Source organism: Aulonocara sp. 'chitande type north' Nkhata Bay, linkage group LG15 (assembly GCF_057382095.1).
Source record: "Aulonocara sp. 'chitande type north' Nkhata Bay isolate Kocher_YH1m ecotype deep benthic linkage group LG15, A_spYH_male_GT1.1, whole genome shotgun sequence".
NCBI lineage: Eukaryota > Metazoa > Chordata > Actinopteri > Cichliformes > Cichlidae > Aulonocara > Aulonocara sp. 'chitande type north' Nkhata Bay.
The window spans coordinates 3,128,708-3,149,973 of NC_141358.1; the positions used below are offsets into that span (position 1 = coordinate 3,128,708).

At 42.9% G+C, this 21,266-nt stretch overlaps 1 protein-coding gene across 7 annotated transcripts in view; it reads right to left on the bottom strand.

Moving 5' to 3' along the window:
* nrxn3b (neurexin 3b) overlaps positions 1-21,266 on the bottom strand; it is a 323,392-nt gene that overhangs the window by 169,055 nt on the left and 133,071 nt on the right. For 5 of the 7 annotated variants that reach the window (XR_015125117.1, XM_086264903.1, XM_086264905.1 and 2 more), the window contains 9 exons: positions 19,264-19,467; positions 17,655-17,681; positions 16,393-16,512; positions 15,890-16,002; positions 14,844-15,112; positions 14,286-14,476; positions 13,343-13,516; positions 12,530-12,556; positions 10,584-10,703 (listed from right to left, as the gene is read on the bottom strand). Coding sequence is in view for 5 of the 7 variants with exons in the window: in XM_086264903.1 (XP_086121029.1) it covers positions 10,584-10,703; positions 12,530-12,556; positions 13,343-13,516; positions 14,286-14,476; positions 14,844-15,112; positions 15,890-16,002; positions 16,393-16,512; positions 17,655-17,681; positions 19,264-19,467 (1,245 nt within the window). In the remaining 2 variants the exon portion in view is untranslated. The remainder of the gene's footprint in view (positions 1-10,583; positions 10,704-12,529; positions 12,557-13,342; positions 13,517-14,285; positions 14,477-14,843; positions 15,113-15,889; positions 16,003-16,392; positions 16,513-17,654; positions 17,682-19,263; positions 19,468-21,266) is intronic. The other 2 variants (XR_015125118.1, XM_086264904.1) reach the window with 1 other exon arrangement.

Here is a 21,266-nt window from a genome sequence, read left to right on the forward strand (position 1 = left end):
GATTTAGAATACACAGCCAGAACAGAAACTGGGCAACATTACAAGAGTTAGACATAATCAGATAAAAATTTAAAGTCATTTTCAACTAAAGTCTAAACATATATGAGTGCTAATTTGTTAACTAGCTTATTTTTGTTGTCTGCAAACTGTTGTCAGTGAATTCTAGTAACTCATACTCAATGTATTTCCAGTCCAAGGACAAAACTCAGGTCTGATTGTGGTCATATGCATGTTTGGAACCGCCGACATTCATCTGAATTTCCTTTGCTCTAGAGCAGCAGCCATACCTGAACAAGGTACATGAATTTAGATAATAAAGAATAAAAGGACAAGGACTTAGTATAGTATGTAAGAGTGCTGTTATGTGAAATTAATCAACAACCCTTGAGCAAATCAGGATTACTTATTCATCCAGGCCATTGTATAATGAATATAAATGATGACCTTTAGAGAGGAAGCTTTTTTCATGTCATGATTCCTAAAGCACGCTGAAGATGAGCCACTTTAGTGGAAATATATGAAAATATAAAAAGGTAATGTTTCATTACAGGAAAGATAACAGAAGCTTTACATGCCCAGAAATACATGCTCTAGCTCTTTTTTTTCCCTCCATACCAAAAACCAGTCTAGGATGACGGGGTTTCACACACCTAGACCCCTTCCTTTGACCATCTAACTCACACTCAACCCCAAAACACTGACCCTTCTATTAAAATGGAAATGCTCAGGGATGTTTGTGGGCAAGTCTTTAAAATGCTACCACAAAAAACATCCCTTCAGATAAAGTCACCTGGCCTCCAAATTCCCTCGTCTAATTCCCAAATCTACCCGATCTAAATGTACATCTACACGGTGCACGGGATCCACAATCCACAGATGCCCCAACCCGGCATCCAGAAGACCCAGAAGAACCACAGCCTTGTGTCTATCCTCCAAGGTGTCAACGGGGCTGCTGGCAGAAAGGGAACCTACATAGTTTAATATTGTGGCACCTCAGTGTAAAATCTACAGTGAAAAGTCTGTGAGTGCCATTTTTAGGGGTCTAAGTGAGGAACTGGGAAGCTGCTGACACAGTAATTGCTGACATCTAGCAAAGAGGCTGAGGAAAAGAGGAATAAAAAAAAAAAAGCATAGGCAAAGACAGGACGAGAACTTGAGCTGAGAGCTTGATAATTATGAGGAGGTGAACATGAAGCACTAAGCATGTGGTATTTCTCAACTTTAAACTACTAAAGCAGTGTTTGGTCAGATGTCGGTTATAGAACATGAGTCATCCCCAGTTTGTGTGTGTGTGAGATTCAGATACCAAAAAGGAATATCCTCAATAAACTGAGTACCAGAAAGGAGTGCTAGAAATCCACATGATGAACACAACATAGCATCCAACAGGTGAATGAACCATCTCAATCTGCTTGATCTTATTTTTTGGAAAGGGCAAAGAGAAAGCATGCTGAAATACGAATCACTACAGTACAGTAATCCCATATCCTCTTTATTAATAATAAAAGAGAATTGTGTGGGTGTTCGACAACAAACCTGGGTCTTTTAAGGATTGGCTGCAAAACAATAAATAGATCTGAGTAGAAGTCATCACACTGCAGCCCCAGGGTCACATCAAATTTGAAAAGTTACACTCAAAGCAAAACTAACAGATGCTGATGCTGTTCGTGTGGGTGAGGACAACATAGGATGTCAGCCTGAGATCCTTTAGCCTTCTAATGCTTCCTATGTATAAGCCCACTACATTATGTATGTTTACAAAAATAGTGAAAGCCAAGGGAAACCAAGAAAGTGACATTTGTATGCTGCAAAACCCTGATTTTAACATATTACCAAGATAAGATAAGATGGCTAACTTGCTCTATTTCGAGGTAGGCCAGCTGAGAAATGAAGGATCTTTAATGTGCATTTTCAAGGCAATATGATGAGACCTCATGACCAAACATTACGTCTCAGTCACACTAGTGAAAATAGGACCTAGCAGCCTCTTTGTGATTGAAGGAGACAGAAAAATTAATGGCCCAAAGGTCTGAGTGACGAATTTCAATCGCAAGGCAGTTGCACAGGTTGCCAGGTGGGAGGCGACCTGCCACCAAACAGTTGTGGTCTGACTCAGGCTGACGGCAGTCACTCTCAAACAAACTGATGAAGGTCTGTAAACAGTTGTAATCTAATCTGCAAACATGTTGCAACCAATCAGAGTCAGTCTGTGCAACTTATCTGTGACGTGTCTCGTGACGCTAAACGCTCACAAACTAATAGCAGACAGACTTTGTCTAATTGCTACTTTATTGCCGTTGTGAAACATCAACTGCAACTGACTGCAAAGGGTCACAGACATGCTCTGCATCTTTAAAGCAAACCTGTTGCTACAGTTCATTACACATGCAATCATTATTACATGGTTGCAATCATTTTTGTGTGTGCTGCTGTGTGAAACACAGTTTTCCCTACTGTGATTAGCATAAAGGAGGCAATTTGCTAAAATGCAAAGAAATGCTTTGACAGTTTATATATTTCTTTTCTTATTGAATAATTTAGATCACAGTCTTTGTTGTTTCAGGGTCGTTAGACTGAGGTAAGTGCATCCCGTACATCCAGCTCTTCCTGTGCGTTAAACTCTTGCACACTCTGGAGAGTTTACTGTCAGTTCTTTGAAAATAAAAATGTCAGAGGTAATTGGCTTTTAAAATGCCTACTGTACCTGATGAAAACCATCAGTTTCGTCACATGGAAACTAAACGCCCTGGCCTTCTTCTCAAAGAACTGTATTCGCCATATGAGCGCCCTTCAGGGGTTCTTTTGTTGAGAGCTGTTAAATGGTTAAAATTAATGGCTGTAAGCTATCAGCCAGCGCAATTTGGCCAATTCTTTCTTGTTTTAGCTTGAAGGGCCAAACTGCTTCCTCCCACAATGATGCAATAACTAAGTGACCTCTCTATGGCAACTGAACTGACTGAATAACTGCCCTCTGGTTGAAATCGCTCCTTTCTAATTGCAAAACCAGGTGCTAAGAATTATTTGAAAGGGAGAGGACCTTGTAAACGCCTGTGTGCAAAGGTGTCAGTAGGAATCAGACATACAGTACGACTTATTTTCAAGTCTATCCAAGCCTGGTTTAAACCCAGTGTGACATACAGATCGACTCTGAGAAGAACACAAATTAAAACATATATCCAGTTCTCCTGGTTTCTGATTAAATAAAGTCCATGAAGTGCTTGGAGTGGAGAGACTGTGACACTGTGATGACACTGCTGAGAAAAGGGGAGAGAACGAGAACAACAGAGTGATAGAACAGAATCAGACTAATTCACCTTACTTGTTGATCCACAATCTGCTAAACTGGTGTTGTGAAGCCTCAGCAGCAGGGAGGAAAGAGGGTTATTGCAGACACTCGCTGCTGCAATTGAGTACAGAGTGGGGATGCTGTCGGCCAGTGACAAATAACTTGAATTTGTGTGGCCTTTCCAAACCATCCGCCACACTGCACAAGCATTTGTTGAGTGTAGCGAGGAAAGAAAGTGATGAGAAGCTTCCTATTGATCCTCCCCACTGTTAGGTAAACAAACAACTTCATCCGCAACCCCTTGTGACCACATACGTAAACTAAAGCTCACTAGGTATTTGTACAAAAACAGGACACATGGAAAAAGAAAATTTAGGAAGCCTGCCCAAAAACAGACAAATGCAGCAATGAGAGAAAATGCAATCACGCTACCATCTGCAGTCCAGCCAAACACACTTAAGAGCTTAAATAATCATGGGAGTCAAATTAATGCCTTAATAGCCATAACAGCTGCAAAAGCAGTGAATAGAGGCTGTAAAATTTTGGTAAAGTAACAATCTGAATGATTAGCATTCATTAGGAGTTCATTAAGTGAAATTTTAAGCATTATTATAGCAGCTAAGAAATATTTGCTATGCAAAATTAGAGTGCAGTAACAACATCTTTAGCAGAGAATTAAGACAGCCTCAGAGAGCCTCAGACAGAGGAGAGCAGCAAAACAGCAGCAGCATACATGTCTATTTGTATATGTGTGATAAGACCCCATTAAAATGATGCAAAACTTAAATAAATTTTAAAGCCAAGCTCGCTCCGTGTATGTTTGCTCCATGAGCAGTCTGTATTAGTGTGCATAAATCCATTCCTGTGACTACAAGCAAGATGGCGGAGTGCAGTCCTGTGCATTAAGCTAGTTGGCCGTTTATACGCACTCATTTAACTGAAGCTCTTTACTGCTGTTTTGCTGCTTGGTGAACAGCAGCGAAACATCCACATTTATCTTAGTGTTGTATATTTTGTTTATATATTTTATATGTGTGTGTTTGTGTATGTGTGCATGTGACAATGTGATGCAAATCTGAAATTAATACTCTAACTACAACAAAGCAAACATGCACCTTACACACCTGCAAAAGAAAAAAAATCTTCCCGATCGAAACCCTTCAGTTCAGGCTGTGTGTTCAAGGTATTGATTGGGTGATTTGTATGTGTTGCTGGTGCAGCTGAAATGTGTATAAGAACATGTGTTGATGGATGTGTCTGTGGCTGGGCTCAGCCTGTGAGGGCTACAGGGTGGATGCTGGGAACGCTCTGACAGCCTCAAGGTTACCCGCCGTGCACCAAAACAGATGGATGCCCCTCATCGTAACTGTCTCTAATGTGCTCAACTCAATCATTCCCTCCCTCTCCCGTCCCATGCAACATCTCCCTCGTTCACTCATGGAAGCAGCTCGCAGAAAGCCCGAGCTGCACTGTGCATCCACAGCCAGCAGTCGAAATCGTGCTTTTGTTTGCCATGCTGGGAGAAATTCAACATCTTATCCTGGGTGCAGTAACCGAGATGTAACGCTACCACGCTATATGCTTGGCCTTTTTAGCGTGTACTAGCTTACTCTTCTGTCGGACTACAATTCTGTGCATTATGTAGTTTAGAAAAAGCATGAAAGCCAGCGAAAACAACTCCACCTCACCCCAAACCTCAGTCACACAACACTGACATACTCTCATATATATATGGCTAGTTAAGCATTTTCTAGTTCTTGGCCAGGGCTGGCATCAACGTCCCATCCACAGCACCGGTGAGCCATCTCTTTACTAGCTAGTAATTAATTTTGAAGCACATAAAGGCTGCAGTTTGCTTTTTTTGATACAAGACTCATTTTTAAATTCAGATTTTTTTGCTCAGATCTGATTTTTATCAATAATAAGCTGCCATGCAGGAGAAGCAAACGAGTATTTTTCTCAGCATTTTCAAGGCTTTCTTCTGTATAGAGGGATATATAAGTGGAAGCTACGAAGCTACAAGTGGCAGCACTGTAGCGTGAATTAAACTATTATTCATTAATTTGCTACTTCTAACTACATCTGCCATTGCCACTCTGCAAGATTCTCTCAAGAAGAGAGGAAGTGATGGAAAAGTCACGTTCTGACTTGAATGTTGAGACTGAGCTCGCGTTACACAGTAGCATAGCTGTATTGGATTTCTGAGATTACATGGAAGTGGCTGGAATGCCAATTAAAAAGATGATGTTTTTCTGGAATAAAAGCAGATGTAAATCACAGTTTTGCTGCAGTCTGGGTGGGATGTAGAGTGTGATAGACATACAGACGCTTGGTTGGTTTCATACTTTGCTGATGTGGCAAAAAAAAGTGACATTGACTTCTAGCAGTATAAACAATGTAAAAAGTTAAAAAAAAAAAAAGATGCCAAGTCCCCAACTAACTTCCACAGGGCACCTTTAATGAGACCCAAGTTCTGTAGCCGGCCAAACAACGAGCTGAAGCAGCTAAATGGCACAGCTGAGCTAAGGGAAAGTGCACAATCAGGTGAAACTTTGTAGGCTTGTCATCACAAGCGTCACCTTTCACTTGACATTTGGAAGCTCTTTATGATAATTCTGCAAACAAAAAACAAAACAAGTAATGGTTCAGAGCCACAGCAATACTTTGTAAATGTATGAATATGGAAAAGTGCATATTTCTTCAACACATCCATTTACTGACACTCATGAGGATGAACATCTCCCACTGTTCTCCTCCATCTTTTTATCCATTCTCTTTCTTCTGCCCCCGGGGCGTTTAGGCTCCACGGCGTTGCATATATCCAATTATACCGCGGCTCTGAGCACGACGGTGACACATCGATTGACACGAGTGACATCCAGTCTTATCGCAGTGACACGATGCAGTGCTGGAGCAAGCATCATTAGCCTGATCAGCCAATAGCGGGGCAGCTCGTTAGACCTCCTCCGGGGCTGGACATGCAGTTCTGGTTCTAATACAGATATTATAGGACAAAGTAGCCGAGTGACAAAGTGATGGAGAGCGGAAAGGAGATTATAAACCTTGAAGGAGCAACTTTATGTTTGTGCACTCTTCTGTATTTTTGTGTTTCAGGCAATTCCACTGGGCTGATGTCGGGCAATTACTTTTCCTCGAGCCACAGCTACACAACAACAACTTCCTTCAAAGCGGCATCTAAACCCCCCTCCCAAACCTCGATGATACTGCAGGCAGTCTTTAAGCCACCTGATTACATGGCTGCTGAATCACATGAGCATTTCTAGCTAAAACGATTGCCTCAAATACTACGACAGTTTTTTTCCCAAAGTGTGCTTTTGGGATAGGTTGTGCCCTGAGGACAAATCATTCTCCGTAGAGCTCTTTTTGGCCCATTTTTGATCCACCTGTGGTATTTATAGGCAAATGTTCTCGTATTGCTATGCTCCACTTATAAGCCCTCTTTCACCAGAAAGGTGCTGTCAAACTCTGCATGAAAACACGGGCTTTTGTGAGATGAAGATGAAAGAAGGCGTGCTCGTTTCCACCTTTCCGATTCATCTTCAAATCGAATGCATTTGCTGGCTGAAATCGCTGTCCATGCATTATGATGTAAAGGTGCTACATCTGTGCCCAGCTGAAACCAAGCCAAGCTCCAACGGCTGTCGGAGGGCGCTGCATAACAAACCCTGCTCCACACCTGTTGGCCGGCCCCGGCCGGCTCGAGCTACTCAATCCTATTTACAGAGACAGCACGATAAAATATTAAATGCTCCGATGAAAATCCTTTCAATATTCACACGACGCTCTCACATATCTACAGATGGTATTTCCATGTGCGCACGTGGGTGTGTGTTGCACGTTCACCTGCTTTTTCATTCTAAAAACCCTTCATCACTTCATCATCGACGTCATATCAAAGTGAAAGGCTGCATTGTGTGGCCGCCCCCGTTTCCCCCCTACCCCTCGGGATTTAATACTGTTGAGCAGATACATCAGTAAATAGTGGGAAAATGCCGTGGTTATTGTGTATTCTCCACTCACTAGAACATTGTGCATGCAGGCAAATACATTGTGCCCCGACCTCTTTTGTTCCTCTGCTAAGCAAGCGGAGGAGAAATGAATACGTGGCAAACGCCATGATTATTTTCTTATAAATAGTGAACGAAGTAATAAAGCTGTTTTGTTGTCAATTGTGTAAGCAGTTAGGCAGATATGGTCGCAACCCTCTGTGCATGCCTTGGAAAAATAAATTAAGGACACTGGCTAAAAGCTGGAGCAGAGGGATTCTGAAGGAATCACAGCACTGACAGTGAAATTCATCACTAAATCTATCTGTGCAATTACTGATGTGAGCGTCAAACTGGCGAACAGTGCTCTGCTCCCTGTCTTCCGCCTCCTGCTCCCTCTTCCACTTCTCCTTTCTGTTTGTTTACCATGCCCCTGACAGTAGAACAATGCAGCGACCTTTGCAGAGATAATTCTATTACGTAAGTTGAGTAATTGCTCTGGATGTGGAAGAGGAGTGTCCGATTGCTCCTCTTGCTTGGCCCAAAGCTCTCATGTCCTTGGATTTAAATGAAACTCTGCGGCATTCACGGAACCAGACGTGGAGAGGGTCCGCTCCGAAAGCAGAGGAGAGCAGAGCGGAGCAGAAGAAGGGGAAAGGATGTGAGACGACAAGGAGATGGAAATGAGCACGACAAAAGCAGTGAGCCAGAACCCAGCAGGATAAACCCCCTCCAACCCCCCAACCATTTTTTAAAGCAGTGCTGGGCACAACATGTACCTACAGATTGTCCGAGAGGCTTTGAAAACAGCCTGCGAGGTGCAAAGAGCCCTCTGAATTTCCACAGTCACGTTCCCATAAGTGAAGGTGTGCAGTCACAATGTGCAGGCTGCAAGGGTACACAGGAATAAATGGAAGCAGTGTGGATAGCTCTCGCCGGCTGAGGCGCTTTTTTCCCCTTTATTTTTTTCATCTTTTCCACCACCTAGCGACCTGTTAGCTATGATGGAGAAGAGGGCACAGAGGCTCAGTGCTAACAATCGCAAATAGTGGCTTTATTGGCAGAAGTGTTCACTTTACTTTATTCAAGTTTCTTCATTTGGACAATGGGTAGAGATGAAGCCACAGAAACAGACAATTAATGATATTTGCTAGCAGCTATCTGCTGGAGAAAGAGAGATGGAGAGGCAGAGAGACCGAGGGAGAAGCTCCACTCCCACATTGTTAATTAGAAGATCTTTCTCCCTCTCTCACGCTGCGCTTGCTGAATAAAAGATGCCTGGAACACACATGCACGCACAAAGGCAAGGACTTAAGAAAATTGTTGGCAACATGCCTGTATTGTAATCACAAATTGTACATGTAATACACTGGATTCTTGCAATGTCCGGAAGATATTATTCATTCAGTGATCAATAACTACAGCCAGCGAGAGGGCTGTGGGTTGGTACAGTGGGATGTATAGAGAAAGAGAGAACGACAAGAGGCAAAGCAGCGGAGGAAAATAACAGGAAAACTGATTTCATGCTCGGGGGATTGCATCTCATTTTCTCCCAGCACAGGGAGACGGTGTGCGGTCCAGCTTGTGGATTTACTGCCACCTGGTGGTGTGTGACTACTCTGTAGGGGCTGCAGAAACCTCACAGGAAGCAAAGGCATCAGAGTGGACGTCGGAAGATTGGCTCAATCCGAGAAAAGTAAACGAGACCCTTTATCTCAGGCAGACGGAGTCATGCACACTTGTGCAATACGAGCACAACTCCAATGCACTGGAGTATTCCCGCAGCAGCGTGCCTGTTTGCCTGGCTTTCACCTCTCTTCATCTCCTTTCTGCCATAAACAAGTAAAGAGAAACTGCTCGAAAGAGTTACGCAAAGAAAGAAAATCAGCCACGAAATTCTCATTAAGACTAATACCGCACGGCTAAAAATACTATTACACACTTGGACAGCCTAGTCAATATTAGTGCACATCTATTTCCAAAAGAAGCAGGCGAACCTAAACCTGCAGAGTCACAAAGATGTAAAATATGTCACCGTCAAAAGCGCCTGTGTCTCAAGAAGAATTACATCTTTGTTGATATGAAATCAATGAGACCTCCCTCTATGTCATCCCGGGCAGCGCCGGGGGGGAATTAATGAGGGCTTCTCATCACTAATTAACACATAAACACTCAGTTCCCATCACCGAGTGAGAGCTGAGGTCGGCTGTTTGGCCCCCGTGTGGAAAACACTGCGTCAGAGGATCGTGAAAGAGAGGGAAGTGAGAAGGAGAGAAGGAAAAAAAGCGAGAGAAAGAAATGTGGAACCGAGAGATATAAAGTCATACACAGCAGCCGGGCCTGACATCAGAAAGGTCTGGATGATTAGGGGATGCCAGCACTCACAGATAGCAGCTCTCCTAACAGCTTCCACCACCTCATTAGTCTGGCCCAGCAGCGCTGTGCCCCCACTATTAAACGCTAAATGAAAGACCGCCAACCGTGATTACTGCGGGGAAGTCCCTTGTCGTCATGGGGATAAGAGATCCCTTTTCTCCCTCACTTTCAGACACACACGCACACAAACTCGCAATTCGTCTTTAGCGAAAGCTATTTGAAGGACGCTTATGAAAAGGCGATTGAGGCAGAAGTGGATATTTTACACATCATCAGTTGCGGTCGGGCTAACTCCCGAGCCCGAACCGCGAAAGCTCACGACATCAAGCAAACCTGTTACGTCAAAGCACCTGCAACAAAGCAAAAAAATAGATGCCCTTAACAACTGCCGGCATCTCTCAGGTGCTTCATTTAAAGATCACAACACACTCTCAGCTCCGAATTCATGCAGCATTTTTAACAAAGCTTTAACTTAACAGGCCTGAACCAACGAGTCCTTGAGTCAAGGATGCGGCTCTCAGTGCTGCACACAGGACGGCGTGAGTTCATGGGTCGAGCCAGTTTTTAGCATGGAGAGTGTGAAATATAATAATGTGCATGTGCATAAGAATGTATAACGGTACGACTTATGAACTGTAACCTTGCAGTATTGTGCAGTTTTGTGCTGTTCTGTGCACCTCGTGCATCATGTGTTAAAGGAGGATTCCATCAACTTTGTGCTGCACCTCCACATGATAACACTGTTGTGGAGATGAGCTGGCTTTGAGCCTTCCATATTTTAATTTTCCTCAATCAACTGTCCTTCAAAGCCCATGAGGCATTGTCCTTTAAAGGCTTTCTACTTCTCTCTGGAGTCCCCCTTTAATGCACATGTAAGGCAAATGCAGAAAAATCTTAAAGCCAGCAGCACTCACGGTCGTTGCAGTAGGTCCCCGAGTAGGACGTCAACGAGCAGTCACAGGTGAAGTTCTCCCAATGTTGGATGCACACGCCCATGTTGGCGCATGAGTCCTCCTGGCAGGTGGTGCTGGGCCCTGAAAAAGGGTGAAAGGGGAGAAGAAACATAGAGAGAGAGAGATACCACAGGTGCACAGTCAAGCAACGATAAGATTGACCGCTGAGGCTAAACAATGCAGGACCCATGCAGAAGGAATGCACTCTAGAAAGACAGGTCTACACCATGTGGGCCTCGAAGAAAAAAACAAGGAGCAAACAGTGTCGTCACACGAGGCCTGACCTGCAGTGCGAATGCAGTTTAAAAAATACTGCCTGATGAATCCTGCTTCCTGCTGGGTAAAGCTGCTGTAGCACTGGGAAGGCGACGCACAGGCGCCAGGTTTTCGCAGCGTCGACTTCACGCTCTTTGAGCAGGGTTGGGGGGGAACATCAGCATATACTCTCAGTTAATTACTGCAAAAAGTGCTGTAGAAGACGCCGCTTGCAGCGTGTGCGATGCACTCCGATTAGCACTTAAGACACGTTGCTGCAAATGACTTGGACCCCCGTCTGGGCTAATGTGATGACACTGTTAAGTTTCCTTCTTTTTGGTAGTGTGTGCGGGTGGACGCGCATGCACTTCATTTCATTCCAACATGTTTCCAAATAGTTTTATCAGAGTAAAACTCGCTGCATTCCCTCTATAAAACAGGCAAGACAAGACATAAACCTCCTAGCAGACGGCTCATGGATTCAAAACTGCATTTAACAATACCCACATTTAAAAAACAAACAGACAAAAAAAATGGCATTAAAAAAGCGAGCCCGGTCATTTCCTTGACAAATACTTGCGAGAGAATACACGGCGAACACTGGATACACTGGACAGACGGAATTCACGAAGAGAAAACGGAAAGAGTACTCGAGAACACGCAGTGCATATCCTCGTGTATGCACTTCAGTCAGACAGGAGTTGAGGAGGGTATTCAAAGTCAAACTGGATGTGTGTTTGCTATTCCTCTACACGCCACACATAGCTCTTACTTTTGAATACTTTTACTGAGAGGGAATGCAGATAAGGACAAGCGCACAGCATAGATAACGAGATAAACAACCCCCCCACCCCCACCCCGTGAGAGTCTAGACAGACAAAAGGGGGGGGGGAAAAAACTTGACAGTAACCCTTCTGATAACCGTAGAGAAACAAACAAAATTAAATAAAGCAAAAATTAAATAAACAGTCCAAATACATGGCAGACAAATGCAAGTAAACACAGTTTAAGAGCAGTTGTCTTGTGCAAGACAATGTGAAAAGAAGGAGAAGAAGACATCTGAGGTGGAATAAACAGAGCAAGTTTGCCAGCTGAAAGTGCATTTACTGTGTAATGGACAGTAACGGTGGTCAACCAGGCAACCCAGAGACCGCACGGGCACGAGCGGCTCATCAGCGCGAATCAAACACATCGGTGCTTGTTTTGTTAGAGATGGAGGATTTTGCTGAACTCCAGTGTTGTGGCAGCAGGCTGCTTCCTCTCTGGAAAAAAATAATAGCAACACTCATCTGGGTAAAGCAGCAGATGTGATGGATTTTTTATTTAAAAAAAAAAATGGAGACAGAAAGAGAGGTCTGATCCATCAGCGGCACACTGAGTGTTTAGATGTGCTGCGACAGCCTCTTTCTGCTGTCTGCGCCAGCCTGCAATGTGTCACAACTGGCATTTTTATATTTAAAAAGTAATAATTTAACACTTGCTTGATTACTCATTTTTGCCCTGCCAGCATTCTCTGTCTATTTTTTTCAGAGAGCAAGCCACCTCTGCAGCACACAAAGGGGTCCTTATTGCCATGGTGACACCCACGATGCATTGCACACAGCAGACTTTCAGGCGAGCAGGCCTCCGTGAGGCGGAGTTTAACCCTCTACCTTGCAGGTCGGCTTTGGTGAAACCAACTTTGTTAGCGCAGAAAGAAAAATAACAAACAGAACAGAGCAGAGCGGAAAACAAGAGTAGAGGTTAGTGGGGAGCAGCATCGTTAGTGTTCTTAAAACTTGTACAAGTTTGTTACTGTGGCAGCAGGCGAGGGGCGCTGACTGGTTTTTTTTTAGTGAGGGCTGAGCTGCTTAAAAATAAAGGTGTTAAATTATACGAGTTCACCATAATGGCAGTGTTTGTTATCTTAATCTTCTGCTGCCCTCTAGAGGAAATGTGTTGTAACCTTTTCCATATGCATGAATAATCAATTCCATTTCAATACAGTTGAAGCATTAGCATGGGAAAATGTATTTATTAAGCACTCAATTTATAGATATAGGTCAAAAGAGCTATGGGTTGTTTTACTGTAAAAAATACAACCTTGGCAGCAGCTCGTTTATATTTTGTAACAGCAATACGTTAGTTTAGCCTTAGGACGTGAATTTTAGGAGGAAAAGTGCTCGGTTTAAATGAGTTACAATGTAAAGCAATCTAGAATTGTTCCTGAGGTTACAACATATTGTTATCATTAAATATACGAATGCAACACAAAAGCTCAGAAAGCTGATATTAGATAAACAGACTGACAAATTCTACTCCAAGTATTATCCTAAAATGTGACAAATACCTGGCAAAGGAAAGCAGAATGAGGATTAACGGTGCCAGCAAATGGCTTTAGGGGGGGCTACAGAAGAGCTCTCTAATTAGTCTAATAAATCTCACGCAGCAGGTCAGGAATCTCCTATGCTGTAGGCCATCTGTACCTTCACAGCCGCGCTCGATCTGCCCGCTGCGGAAAAGGGCGTCGCTGATGAGGTCTGGCAGACGGCCGTTGAGGTCAACCGAGGCCAGGCAGCCCTGGAAGCCCTCCCGAGAAACCACCAGCTTGGGGAGATTCTGATACATGTTAGGTCCCAAACCTCCAATAAACAGGTCGCCTGAAAATTGAGGAAAATATGCGATTACATCACTGTTGTTTACTTTCTTGCCGAGAGGAAGAGTGGTACGATTTGTCATATAGTGTCACTATTTAGCTCCAGCCAGCAATTGTGGGCTGACTTTGTCTAAATGTAATGAAATACACATAAAATACTTGAAAAACATAATTTTTTTTAGCATATCCACAAGATATTCCAGGACGTTACTGGTGCAGGTTAAAAGAATAATCTGATATTGAACTGTTTTGATACAATTCATTTACAAACCTTTTTTGGATTAAAAGTAACTCTAAGTTCAGGTAACCCCTGACTCATAGTATAGAGCAGCGGTCTCCAACCTTTTTTGTGCCACGGACCGGTTTATGCCCGACAATATTTTCACGGACCGGCCTTTAAGGTGTCGCGGATAAATACAACAAAATAAGACTTGTACCGGTACCGAAAAAAAGAAGATTTATTCATAACACACGTGAAAAGACCCAGGAAAACCGAGTAAACGATAAAAACGAAAACAAAATAACGCTGAAAACCGATAAAAACCCTGAAAACCAGACATTTCACACCTGAGCCTCAACTCTCGCAGCCCGGTACCAAACGACTCACGGACTGGAACCGGTCCGAGGCCCGGGGGTTGGGGACCGCTGGTATAGTGTATATACTTATGTGAGTAAACTGTTCATTTGTGCTTTTATTTACTTGCTATTTACCTTAGATGAAGACATAATGTTATTTCAGGTGAAAAAGCTGATGAAAAGGTGAGATCAGGTACCTTTGAGGTCCAGATTCTTGGCTCCGTTGACATTCTGGGTGACTGACTTTGCGTCCACCTTGAGCGTGTGTGTGTTGGAAGCGTCTCGGGTAATGACCACATTGTGCCACTGGTTATCATTCAGTGGGTTGTCACTGTTTCCTTTCAGCAGACTGGGCCCATTTCCCAGGTCGAAGACATAGTGAATAAATCTGGCAGAGAAGAAGAAGGAGCAGATGAACACATCAGTATTTGGGGAGGGGGGTATTTTGTGTGTGCACTAGGTCTCTTTTTATCTTGCAATAGGGATTAAATTTTAATGGAAAAACTCTCACAATCACCTCACGTTGCTCTGACACTAATCGGAGTTAAACTGACAGAGAAAACAATCTTCTTCCCAGCACAATCGTGTTTATGTGCAAAAGGAGATTTGGGATCAATTTGTTTGGGCTTCTCTGTTAAATTCATAAAGCCTTAAGGTACCAACTGTACCCACATCAGCCCTGCTATTTAAAATGTATAATCCATATCTGGACTCCAACTGCTGAATAAAACATGAACACGGCTCGTCCCACTCACCCTTTAACCAGCTCCACGGCAATAAAGTCGTTCCCATCTCCGCTGTTGAAGATGATGAAACCGTCAGGTGAGGTGGTTTTGAACTGAAAGAAGAGGTGCATTGTGGTATACGCCTGAAGAGTGGCCAAGCCCAGGTAGCTGCCCTTAGTCTTGAAAGTCACGGGGTCGGCGATGATGAAACGCATGCCGAAGCGAGCGTTGAGTTCGCAGAAGTCGATGTCGCCATTCTTGCACATATCAATGTACTGCATACCGTTGAACTTTAGGCTCTGGGGGAGAGATGGTGCTGTTATTACTACCTGTGAAGCACGACTGTGTAGTGAGCAAAACTGCCAAGAGACCTCAACCGAAGACTGGAGGAATCATAGCAAGTTAATAAACTCTAAAAACATACACAAGGAATAAAATATGACTGGTGTGGTTCTCACACAGCACTGACAGCAGACCTTACATTAATTATAGTGTGAAGAAAAGTACACCCTCTTCAAGTTCTAAAGTTTTACATATTAGAACATATTAAAAAATGTCATTAGCAGGTCTTAAAATGAGGTAAATAAAATCTACTAAACTGAAAAAACAAATCGAAATACGCGCACACCCTCACCGCTACTTGCTGCTTCCATTGGAATGAAGTTGACCCATAACAGCAACTCATAACATTAGACAGACAGATCATTTCTATAAAAGCAAAGATTTTAGCATTTTGACCAAAGTTTGCCCCAAAGTCTGACCTTCCCATCCTCAGAGCAACTACAAAAAACCCAGCAGCCTCAGTTAATATGTTCAGAGCTCCAAGTTCAGAGTAATAAAATAAAATTTATTTGGTAAATAAATTATGACAGAATAATGTAATATGTCATCTGTTGTTGAGGAGCTGGGTGGATGTGGGTTGCAAAGCGGCTTGCAGCCACCTATTGTGTCAGCTACATCATCTGCTATCAGCCTGCAAGCTATGCTTGATTTCCTCTCACAGATACATGCCGCTGCTGACTTTGAATTATATAATGAATAATACAGGACACGAGCTTCTGATAAGCTCTTAATACCTGCAGATGACCAATAAATGGTGAAGGAGCAGATGAAACAAAGCGTCTCTCAGTCAAGATACCCGTCTCCACGTTGTTGAACTCGAGACGAGTGTGATCACCCGCCATCTGACCTGGGAGGGAAGAGAAAGGAAAAAGAGGCAAAGGGAATGACCCAGCAGCAGGAAGCGAGACGCCCTGGTTGTGTGGATAATGAATGCCAGTGGAACAAAATGAAAAAAACTCTCATGCCCAGCACGACTTACTTCCAGGATATTCATAATTTACAATGTTTTGGATGAGTAATACTAGGAATAAAAGCAACAGGCATGCCTTTTCCAGTGAAGAAAGGCATAATTCTTCACACTATGTGTAATTTCTATGTAAACTGTTCATGAAACGAAATCAGCAGTAGAAATAAAAGCACATTATTCAGCCCAACAAACAAAGAAAAAAGATGCGAGATCATGTACGTTTGGTATATCTCAGCAAAACAATAAAGAAATGCATTACAAGAGCGTTACCTTCCGCCATGTCGTCATCCACAGTGAGTTTGAAGTTTTTACCGCGGCGGACCACTCGCACTGAGTGCCACTCATTGTCGTTGAGCTTTTGTCCAGCATAAAGAACCTCAGGGCCCTTGCCTGAAGATGAGGGTTAGTTAGTGAAGGGACAGCGGGGATGGCACAAGCATAAACCAAATCTTTGTTTTCATAAATAAAGTAATTCAATTTCAAACCAAGCATTCTTCCTCGCGACATACAGATAACATCTCCTCCATCTGAGCTTTAAGTGAGATTAGAGGTACTCAAACAAAAAAGAAAATACTTACAAAAAATCTGCTTTGTTTTTCACAGCAGAGGAAAAAAGTTATTCAAACTGGCAGCAATGCTGTTACTCATACAAAGACTCAGTGTTTTTTCTAGTGTTCAATCATTTTTAAATTTACACTTTGCCAGAAACACACTTTTTATTGTGACTTTTAATTGAGCGCTTTAGTTTGAAGTAATTCATCCAAGTAACCACGAGGGGGCAATGCAGCCCCATCGAGCCGATGAAGAGGCCAGAGCGGCTGATTCAGAGCAGAGTCTGCTGCATTGTGGCTGCTGGTTCAATCCAAATTTCAATTGGTGATTTTATTATCCTGAACATATCTGATCATAAATGCACAAACCTAACAATGCTTCATTATATTCACTATTTACTATAATAAGAACTACATATACAGCTGCAGCTATCAACGTAAAGGGCATCTATAATGTAGCACTTCAGTACAGACACACACACACACACAGCTGAAGGACTCTTTGTGTTCTGTCTTTTGTCCTTTCTACAAGACTGTGAGCACTTTGAAAGTATTGGTCCTTTTAATGAATAACAGCATGACTTCTGACACCAGCTGTACTTCGCATTATAAACCCATATTCTGCAGTATGTGTTAAATAAGAAGAACAGGAAAAAGAGACACTGCAATCTATTACGGGGTAATTGAGAAACAATACAGCCCACAAAGTCTGAAAGTGCAAAAGACGAGTAGATACAAACCGACAAAAACCATTTACAACTAGTGTCTGAATTAAATTGGAAACATGGGCCATTTAACATATATAGAGCACATTAAGTCTGATTTGCATAGCTTTGAACTTTGGCTATACCCCCCTTTTATCTGAGAAATCCTCTTTTCAGTCCCCTGCATTCACACATCCCTGCCTCTACATCTAGCACACAGGCTACAATCAAACATTGACTGAAGGAAGAAGGCTGCAGAAGAAGAATGTTGACTTACTGGTGTTACAGTTTATCCTGACACAGTCTAGATGGGGAGGGGAGAATAAGTGACAGATGAAATCGCATCCTTCAAGGTTACAGCTGCAGACATCCAAGAGCAAAAAAAGCCACCTTCCGGGGACGGTCACATGACACTGGCGACCATTTTAGCTTAGCTGGCGACTGACATTAAGCGTTTCTATATTAGCATTGGAAAAGTAATCCCCAGTCCAATTCTTTTAATCAGTATTACTGTACCCAGCAATATTGGACCAACACGGGTCAATATTACTGCTCTGGATAAACCATCTGAAGCTTTTTATTCTCCATTTTTAAACCTGTGTCATTTCCCCCCTAAAAACCCATCATGTTTCAAAATGGTCACTTGCAACTTATTGGCCACATCGATTTTGCAACCCAGCACCCAGAGTCCAAAATACTGTACTAGTTGTATGAAACAAAGCCGTTTTAGATGGCACGCCAGGAGAAGAAGAATCTTAGATTCAAATCCACACCTAAGGGGGAAAACTGAGCCTGTGATGGTCAGGTGCGGGTTGAAATCCATGTGACCAGGCTGGTCATGTGCCGTCAACCGCAACAGAAAAGTGGGTGCAAACAGCCTCGTGCCACTCAGCACCAACACCACACAGAGGCCTTAAGACCCCCCCTTTCAGAGGATCCTACGCAAGTTGTGGAAAATGAGCTACATGAGTTAAACTGAATTTTCAATAACACTGGATTCAGATTCAAACATAAACTAGAAATGACCAAGAAAATTCTCTACAAATGTTCTATACTTTTAGCTTTTATTATGTTCAAATACTTTACCAGAAGACATATTCTTTCTGTCAAGTCTATCTCTTCCAGCCTTACTGGTATAAAGGCCTGCACTCTACTTAAATGTACCACTCGTGCCACCATCTGCAGGCGAGCTAGGTGCCGTGGCATCGGGCTGTTTGCCAGACGGGCCGCAGGCTCTGGGCCTTTGAAGGGGTGAGTGCCATCTTTGAACAAGGCATGGGAGATGCCAGCTAGACCAAGGGTTACTAATGGATGGAGGGAAACATGAACCTGCTATCATGAGGGAAATCAAATCAAATAAAACGGACAAAGAAACAAACCACATGATAAAAATGCAAACTATCAGGGCAGCACTACAATGCAGTAACGCCTACCTGCAGTTGAGAATAGATGGCAGAAGATAAAGTGAAGTGTTTGTGTATTTGAATTAACGCATGTGTCAGAGATGCCATCTATTGAAATCATTCAAAAGTGAAATGTGTGTCTTTGGAAAGAAAATCCATTTGTGCACAATAATGGGCATGACTAAAGTGATCTACGACCAGTTCAAAAGATGTGCTGCGGTGCATGGATAAGTGTGTTAAGAGTTAGACTGATGGATATAAAATCTACAAAGACATCTTCGCAACAAGGCATAAAAACTTACAGTCCAGGCAAGTCAAAAACAATCCATGCAACTACAAAGACAAACTACAAAACGGGTTTAGTATGTGTTAGGTCTGAGAGAAGGTCTGGACCATAAAGAAAATCTTTACAAAAAGAACAGAAATACCGAAACAGGAAGGCCACCCCAGGAACTGGAAGAGAGGTGACGGCTAATACGATACCTAGGTTGACCGTCAGCTTGACCCTTCCGCTGTCCAACTCGAGCCGCAGCGTGTCTGCAGATTCACGAGACGTGGCGGCCATGAGCAGGCCGAACGCTCGCTGGGACATGAAGCGGAGGGAGACGTCTTCAGCCTCAGTGTGGATGATGTTAGGTATCACCACCTTCATATACATGCTCCCGTCATAAGACAATATTGACGCCTCTGTGGGGAAAAAAAATACACGAGAAAGCTCAAATGCTGATCTCGACTCGGCATAAATATTAATTACACCTTTAATTAGCGGGTTTAATTTAATTAGCAAAAGTGACACGGGCAAGCGCGTGGGTGCAAAAACAAGAGATAACATGATAAATGGCACAAATCAAATCATTCCATATGTTTCACCTCCTTCAGACAGCTGTTTATGCACCAGGAGATGAAATCTACAAAAAAAAAAAAAAACCCGTGTGCCCTGAAAGTAAACAAATACAGTGAGAGAAATATTTATTTAATCCCGGCATGAATTTGTAAGATTGCTCACAAAGAAATGAACAATTTCTAATGTTTATGGCAGTTTCATTTTAATGGAGAGAAACACAATATGAACCGAAAATCTAGAAAATCAAATTACATAAAGGATATGAATTGATTTGCAGGTCACTGACTGCTTAATAATTGGAGCAGAAAACTGTGTTGGCAAGGACATTTCTTGTAGTTTTTCAGTAACTACAAGAAATGTAGTAGGAAGTATGTTTTGGGTCATTGTCATGTTGGATTTACATCCATCTTCAGTGCTGTCTCTGACGGAAAAAGGTTCTCATCCAAGATTTACAAGGCCTCTTCCACTGGTTCCTGAGTGCGATGAAGTCATCCTGTACCTTTAGCAGAAAAACAGCCCCAAAGCATAATCTTTCCCCCTCTGTGCTCGACTGTGACGATGGTGTTCTGACCACAGCACTTTCTCACAAGCCTTGTCTGAATCATACCAAGTTCGAGTTCACTGGAAAATGTAAAGACAGGTCTATCCATTAAGCAGGAGGACCTTGCAGATACTGAAAGATTGCGATCTTCTTGCTGATGATCTTGTAGTCCACTCCAGCCTTGTGCAGGTCTACAATCTTGTCTCATTGTTTTGAGGAGGTTGGAATGGAAGAAACCGATTCTGTGGACACCCAGTTTTCTTGGTTTTTGGTTGATATACCCCACTAAGCATGGTCTGTTATGAAAAGAGCATCCACTTTAAAATTTGGAACAGGAATCCTTGCATGCGCTCATTTTTTGGAACTAAGACACACACACACACACGTCCCTCATGCCTAGTTGCAGCTGTAGTTGCTGTAGTTATCATCCATCAGCTGACAAGTCAGTGTCACACACATGCTGCTCAGACTGCAGAAAATTAAATCATCATGCTACTTCCTCCTTTCCCCGGCAACTCCCCACTATGTGCGCTAGCTAGATGATGCCTTTACTTTCATCACAGGATCTCGTTTTGTAAATGTAAAATCAGTCATATGCTAACATCATATAAAAGCTGCCGTTCCGTGCTAAATAATATAAAATATTTTGCAGTTAAATAGAGACAATACAAACAGGGTTTGATGGCTGCTGGGCCACACTGTTCTGTTTCTATTCTTTTGAGAAAGCCTGAGTGAGTGTGGTGGAGAAAGAGGAAGACTGTCAGCAGAGTAGAAGCCTCTTGGGGAGAGAGAGACAGATTAAAAAGGGTATCCAACCATGAAATACCTGTTTTGACACCTCAGCTTTTAAAAGAAAAAATAGCCCCGTGGCCTAAGAAATGCACCACCATTTGGCTGTGTGTGTGTGTGTGTGTGTGTGTGTGTGGGGGGTGGGGGGTCACACCACAGACGGTTTGTACATGTAAACGATGAAATCTCCCTTGTCACGTACTGTGTTCAACTACAGACTAAGGTGCCATTTCCAGGTCGATATTTAGAGGCGAATGTTTACCCATGCAAAAGGTAATGCATTATAAGTAATATTGGATTTTTCCTCACCTA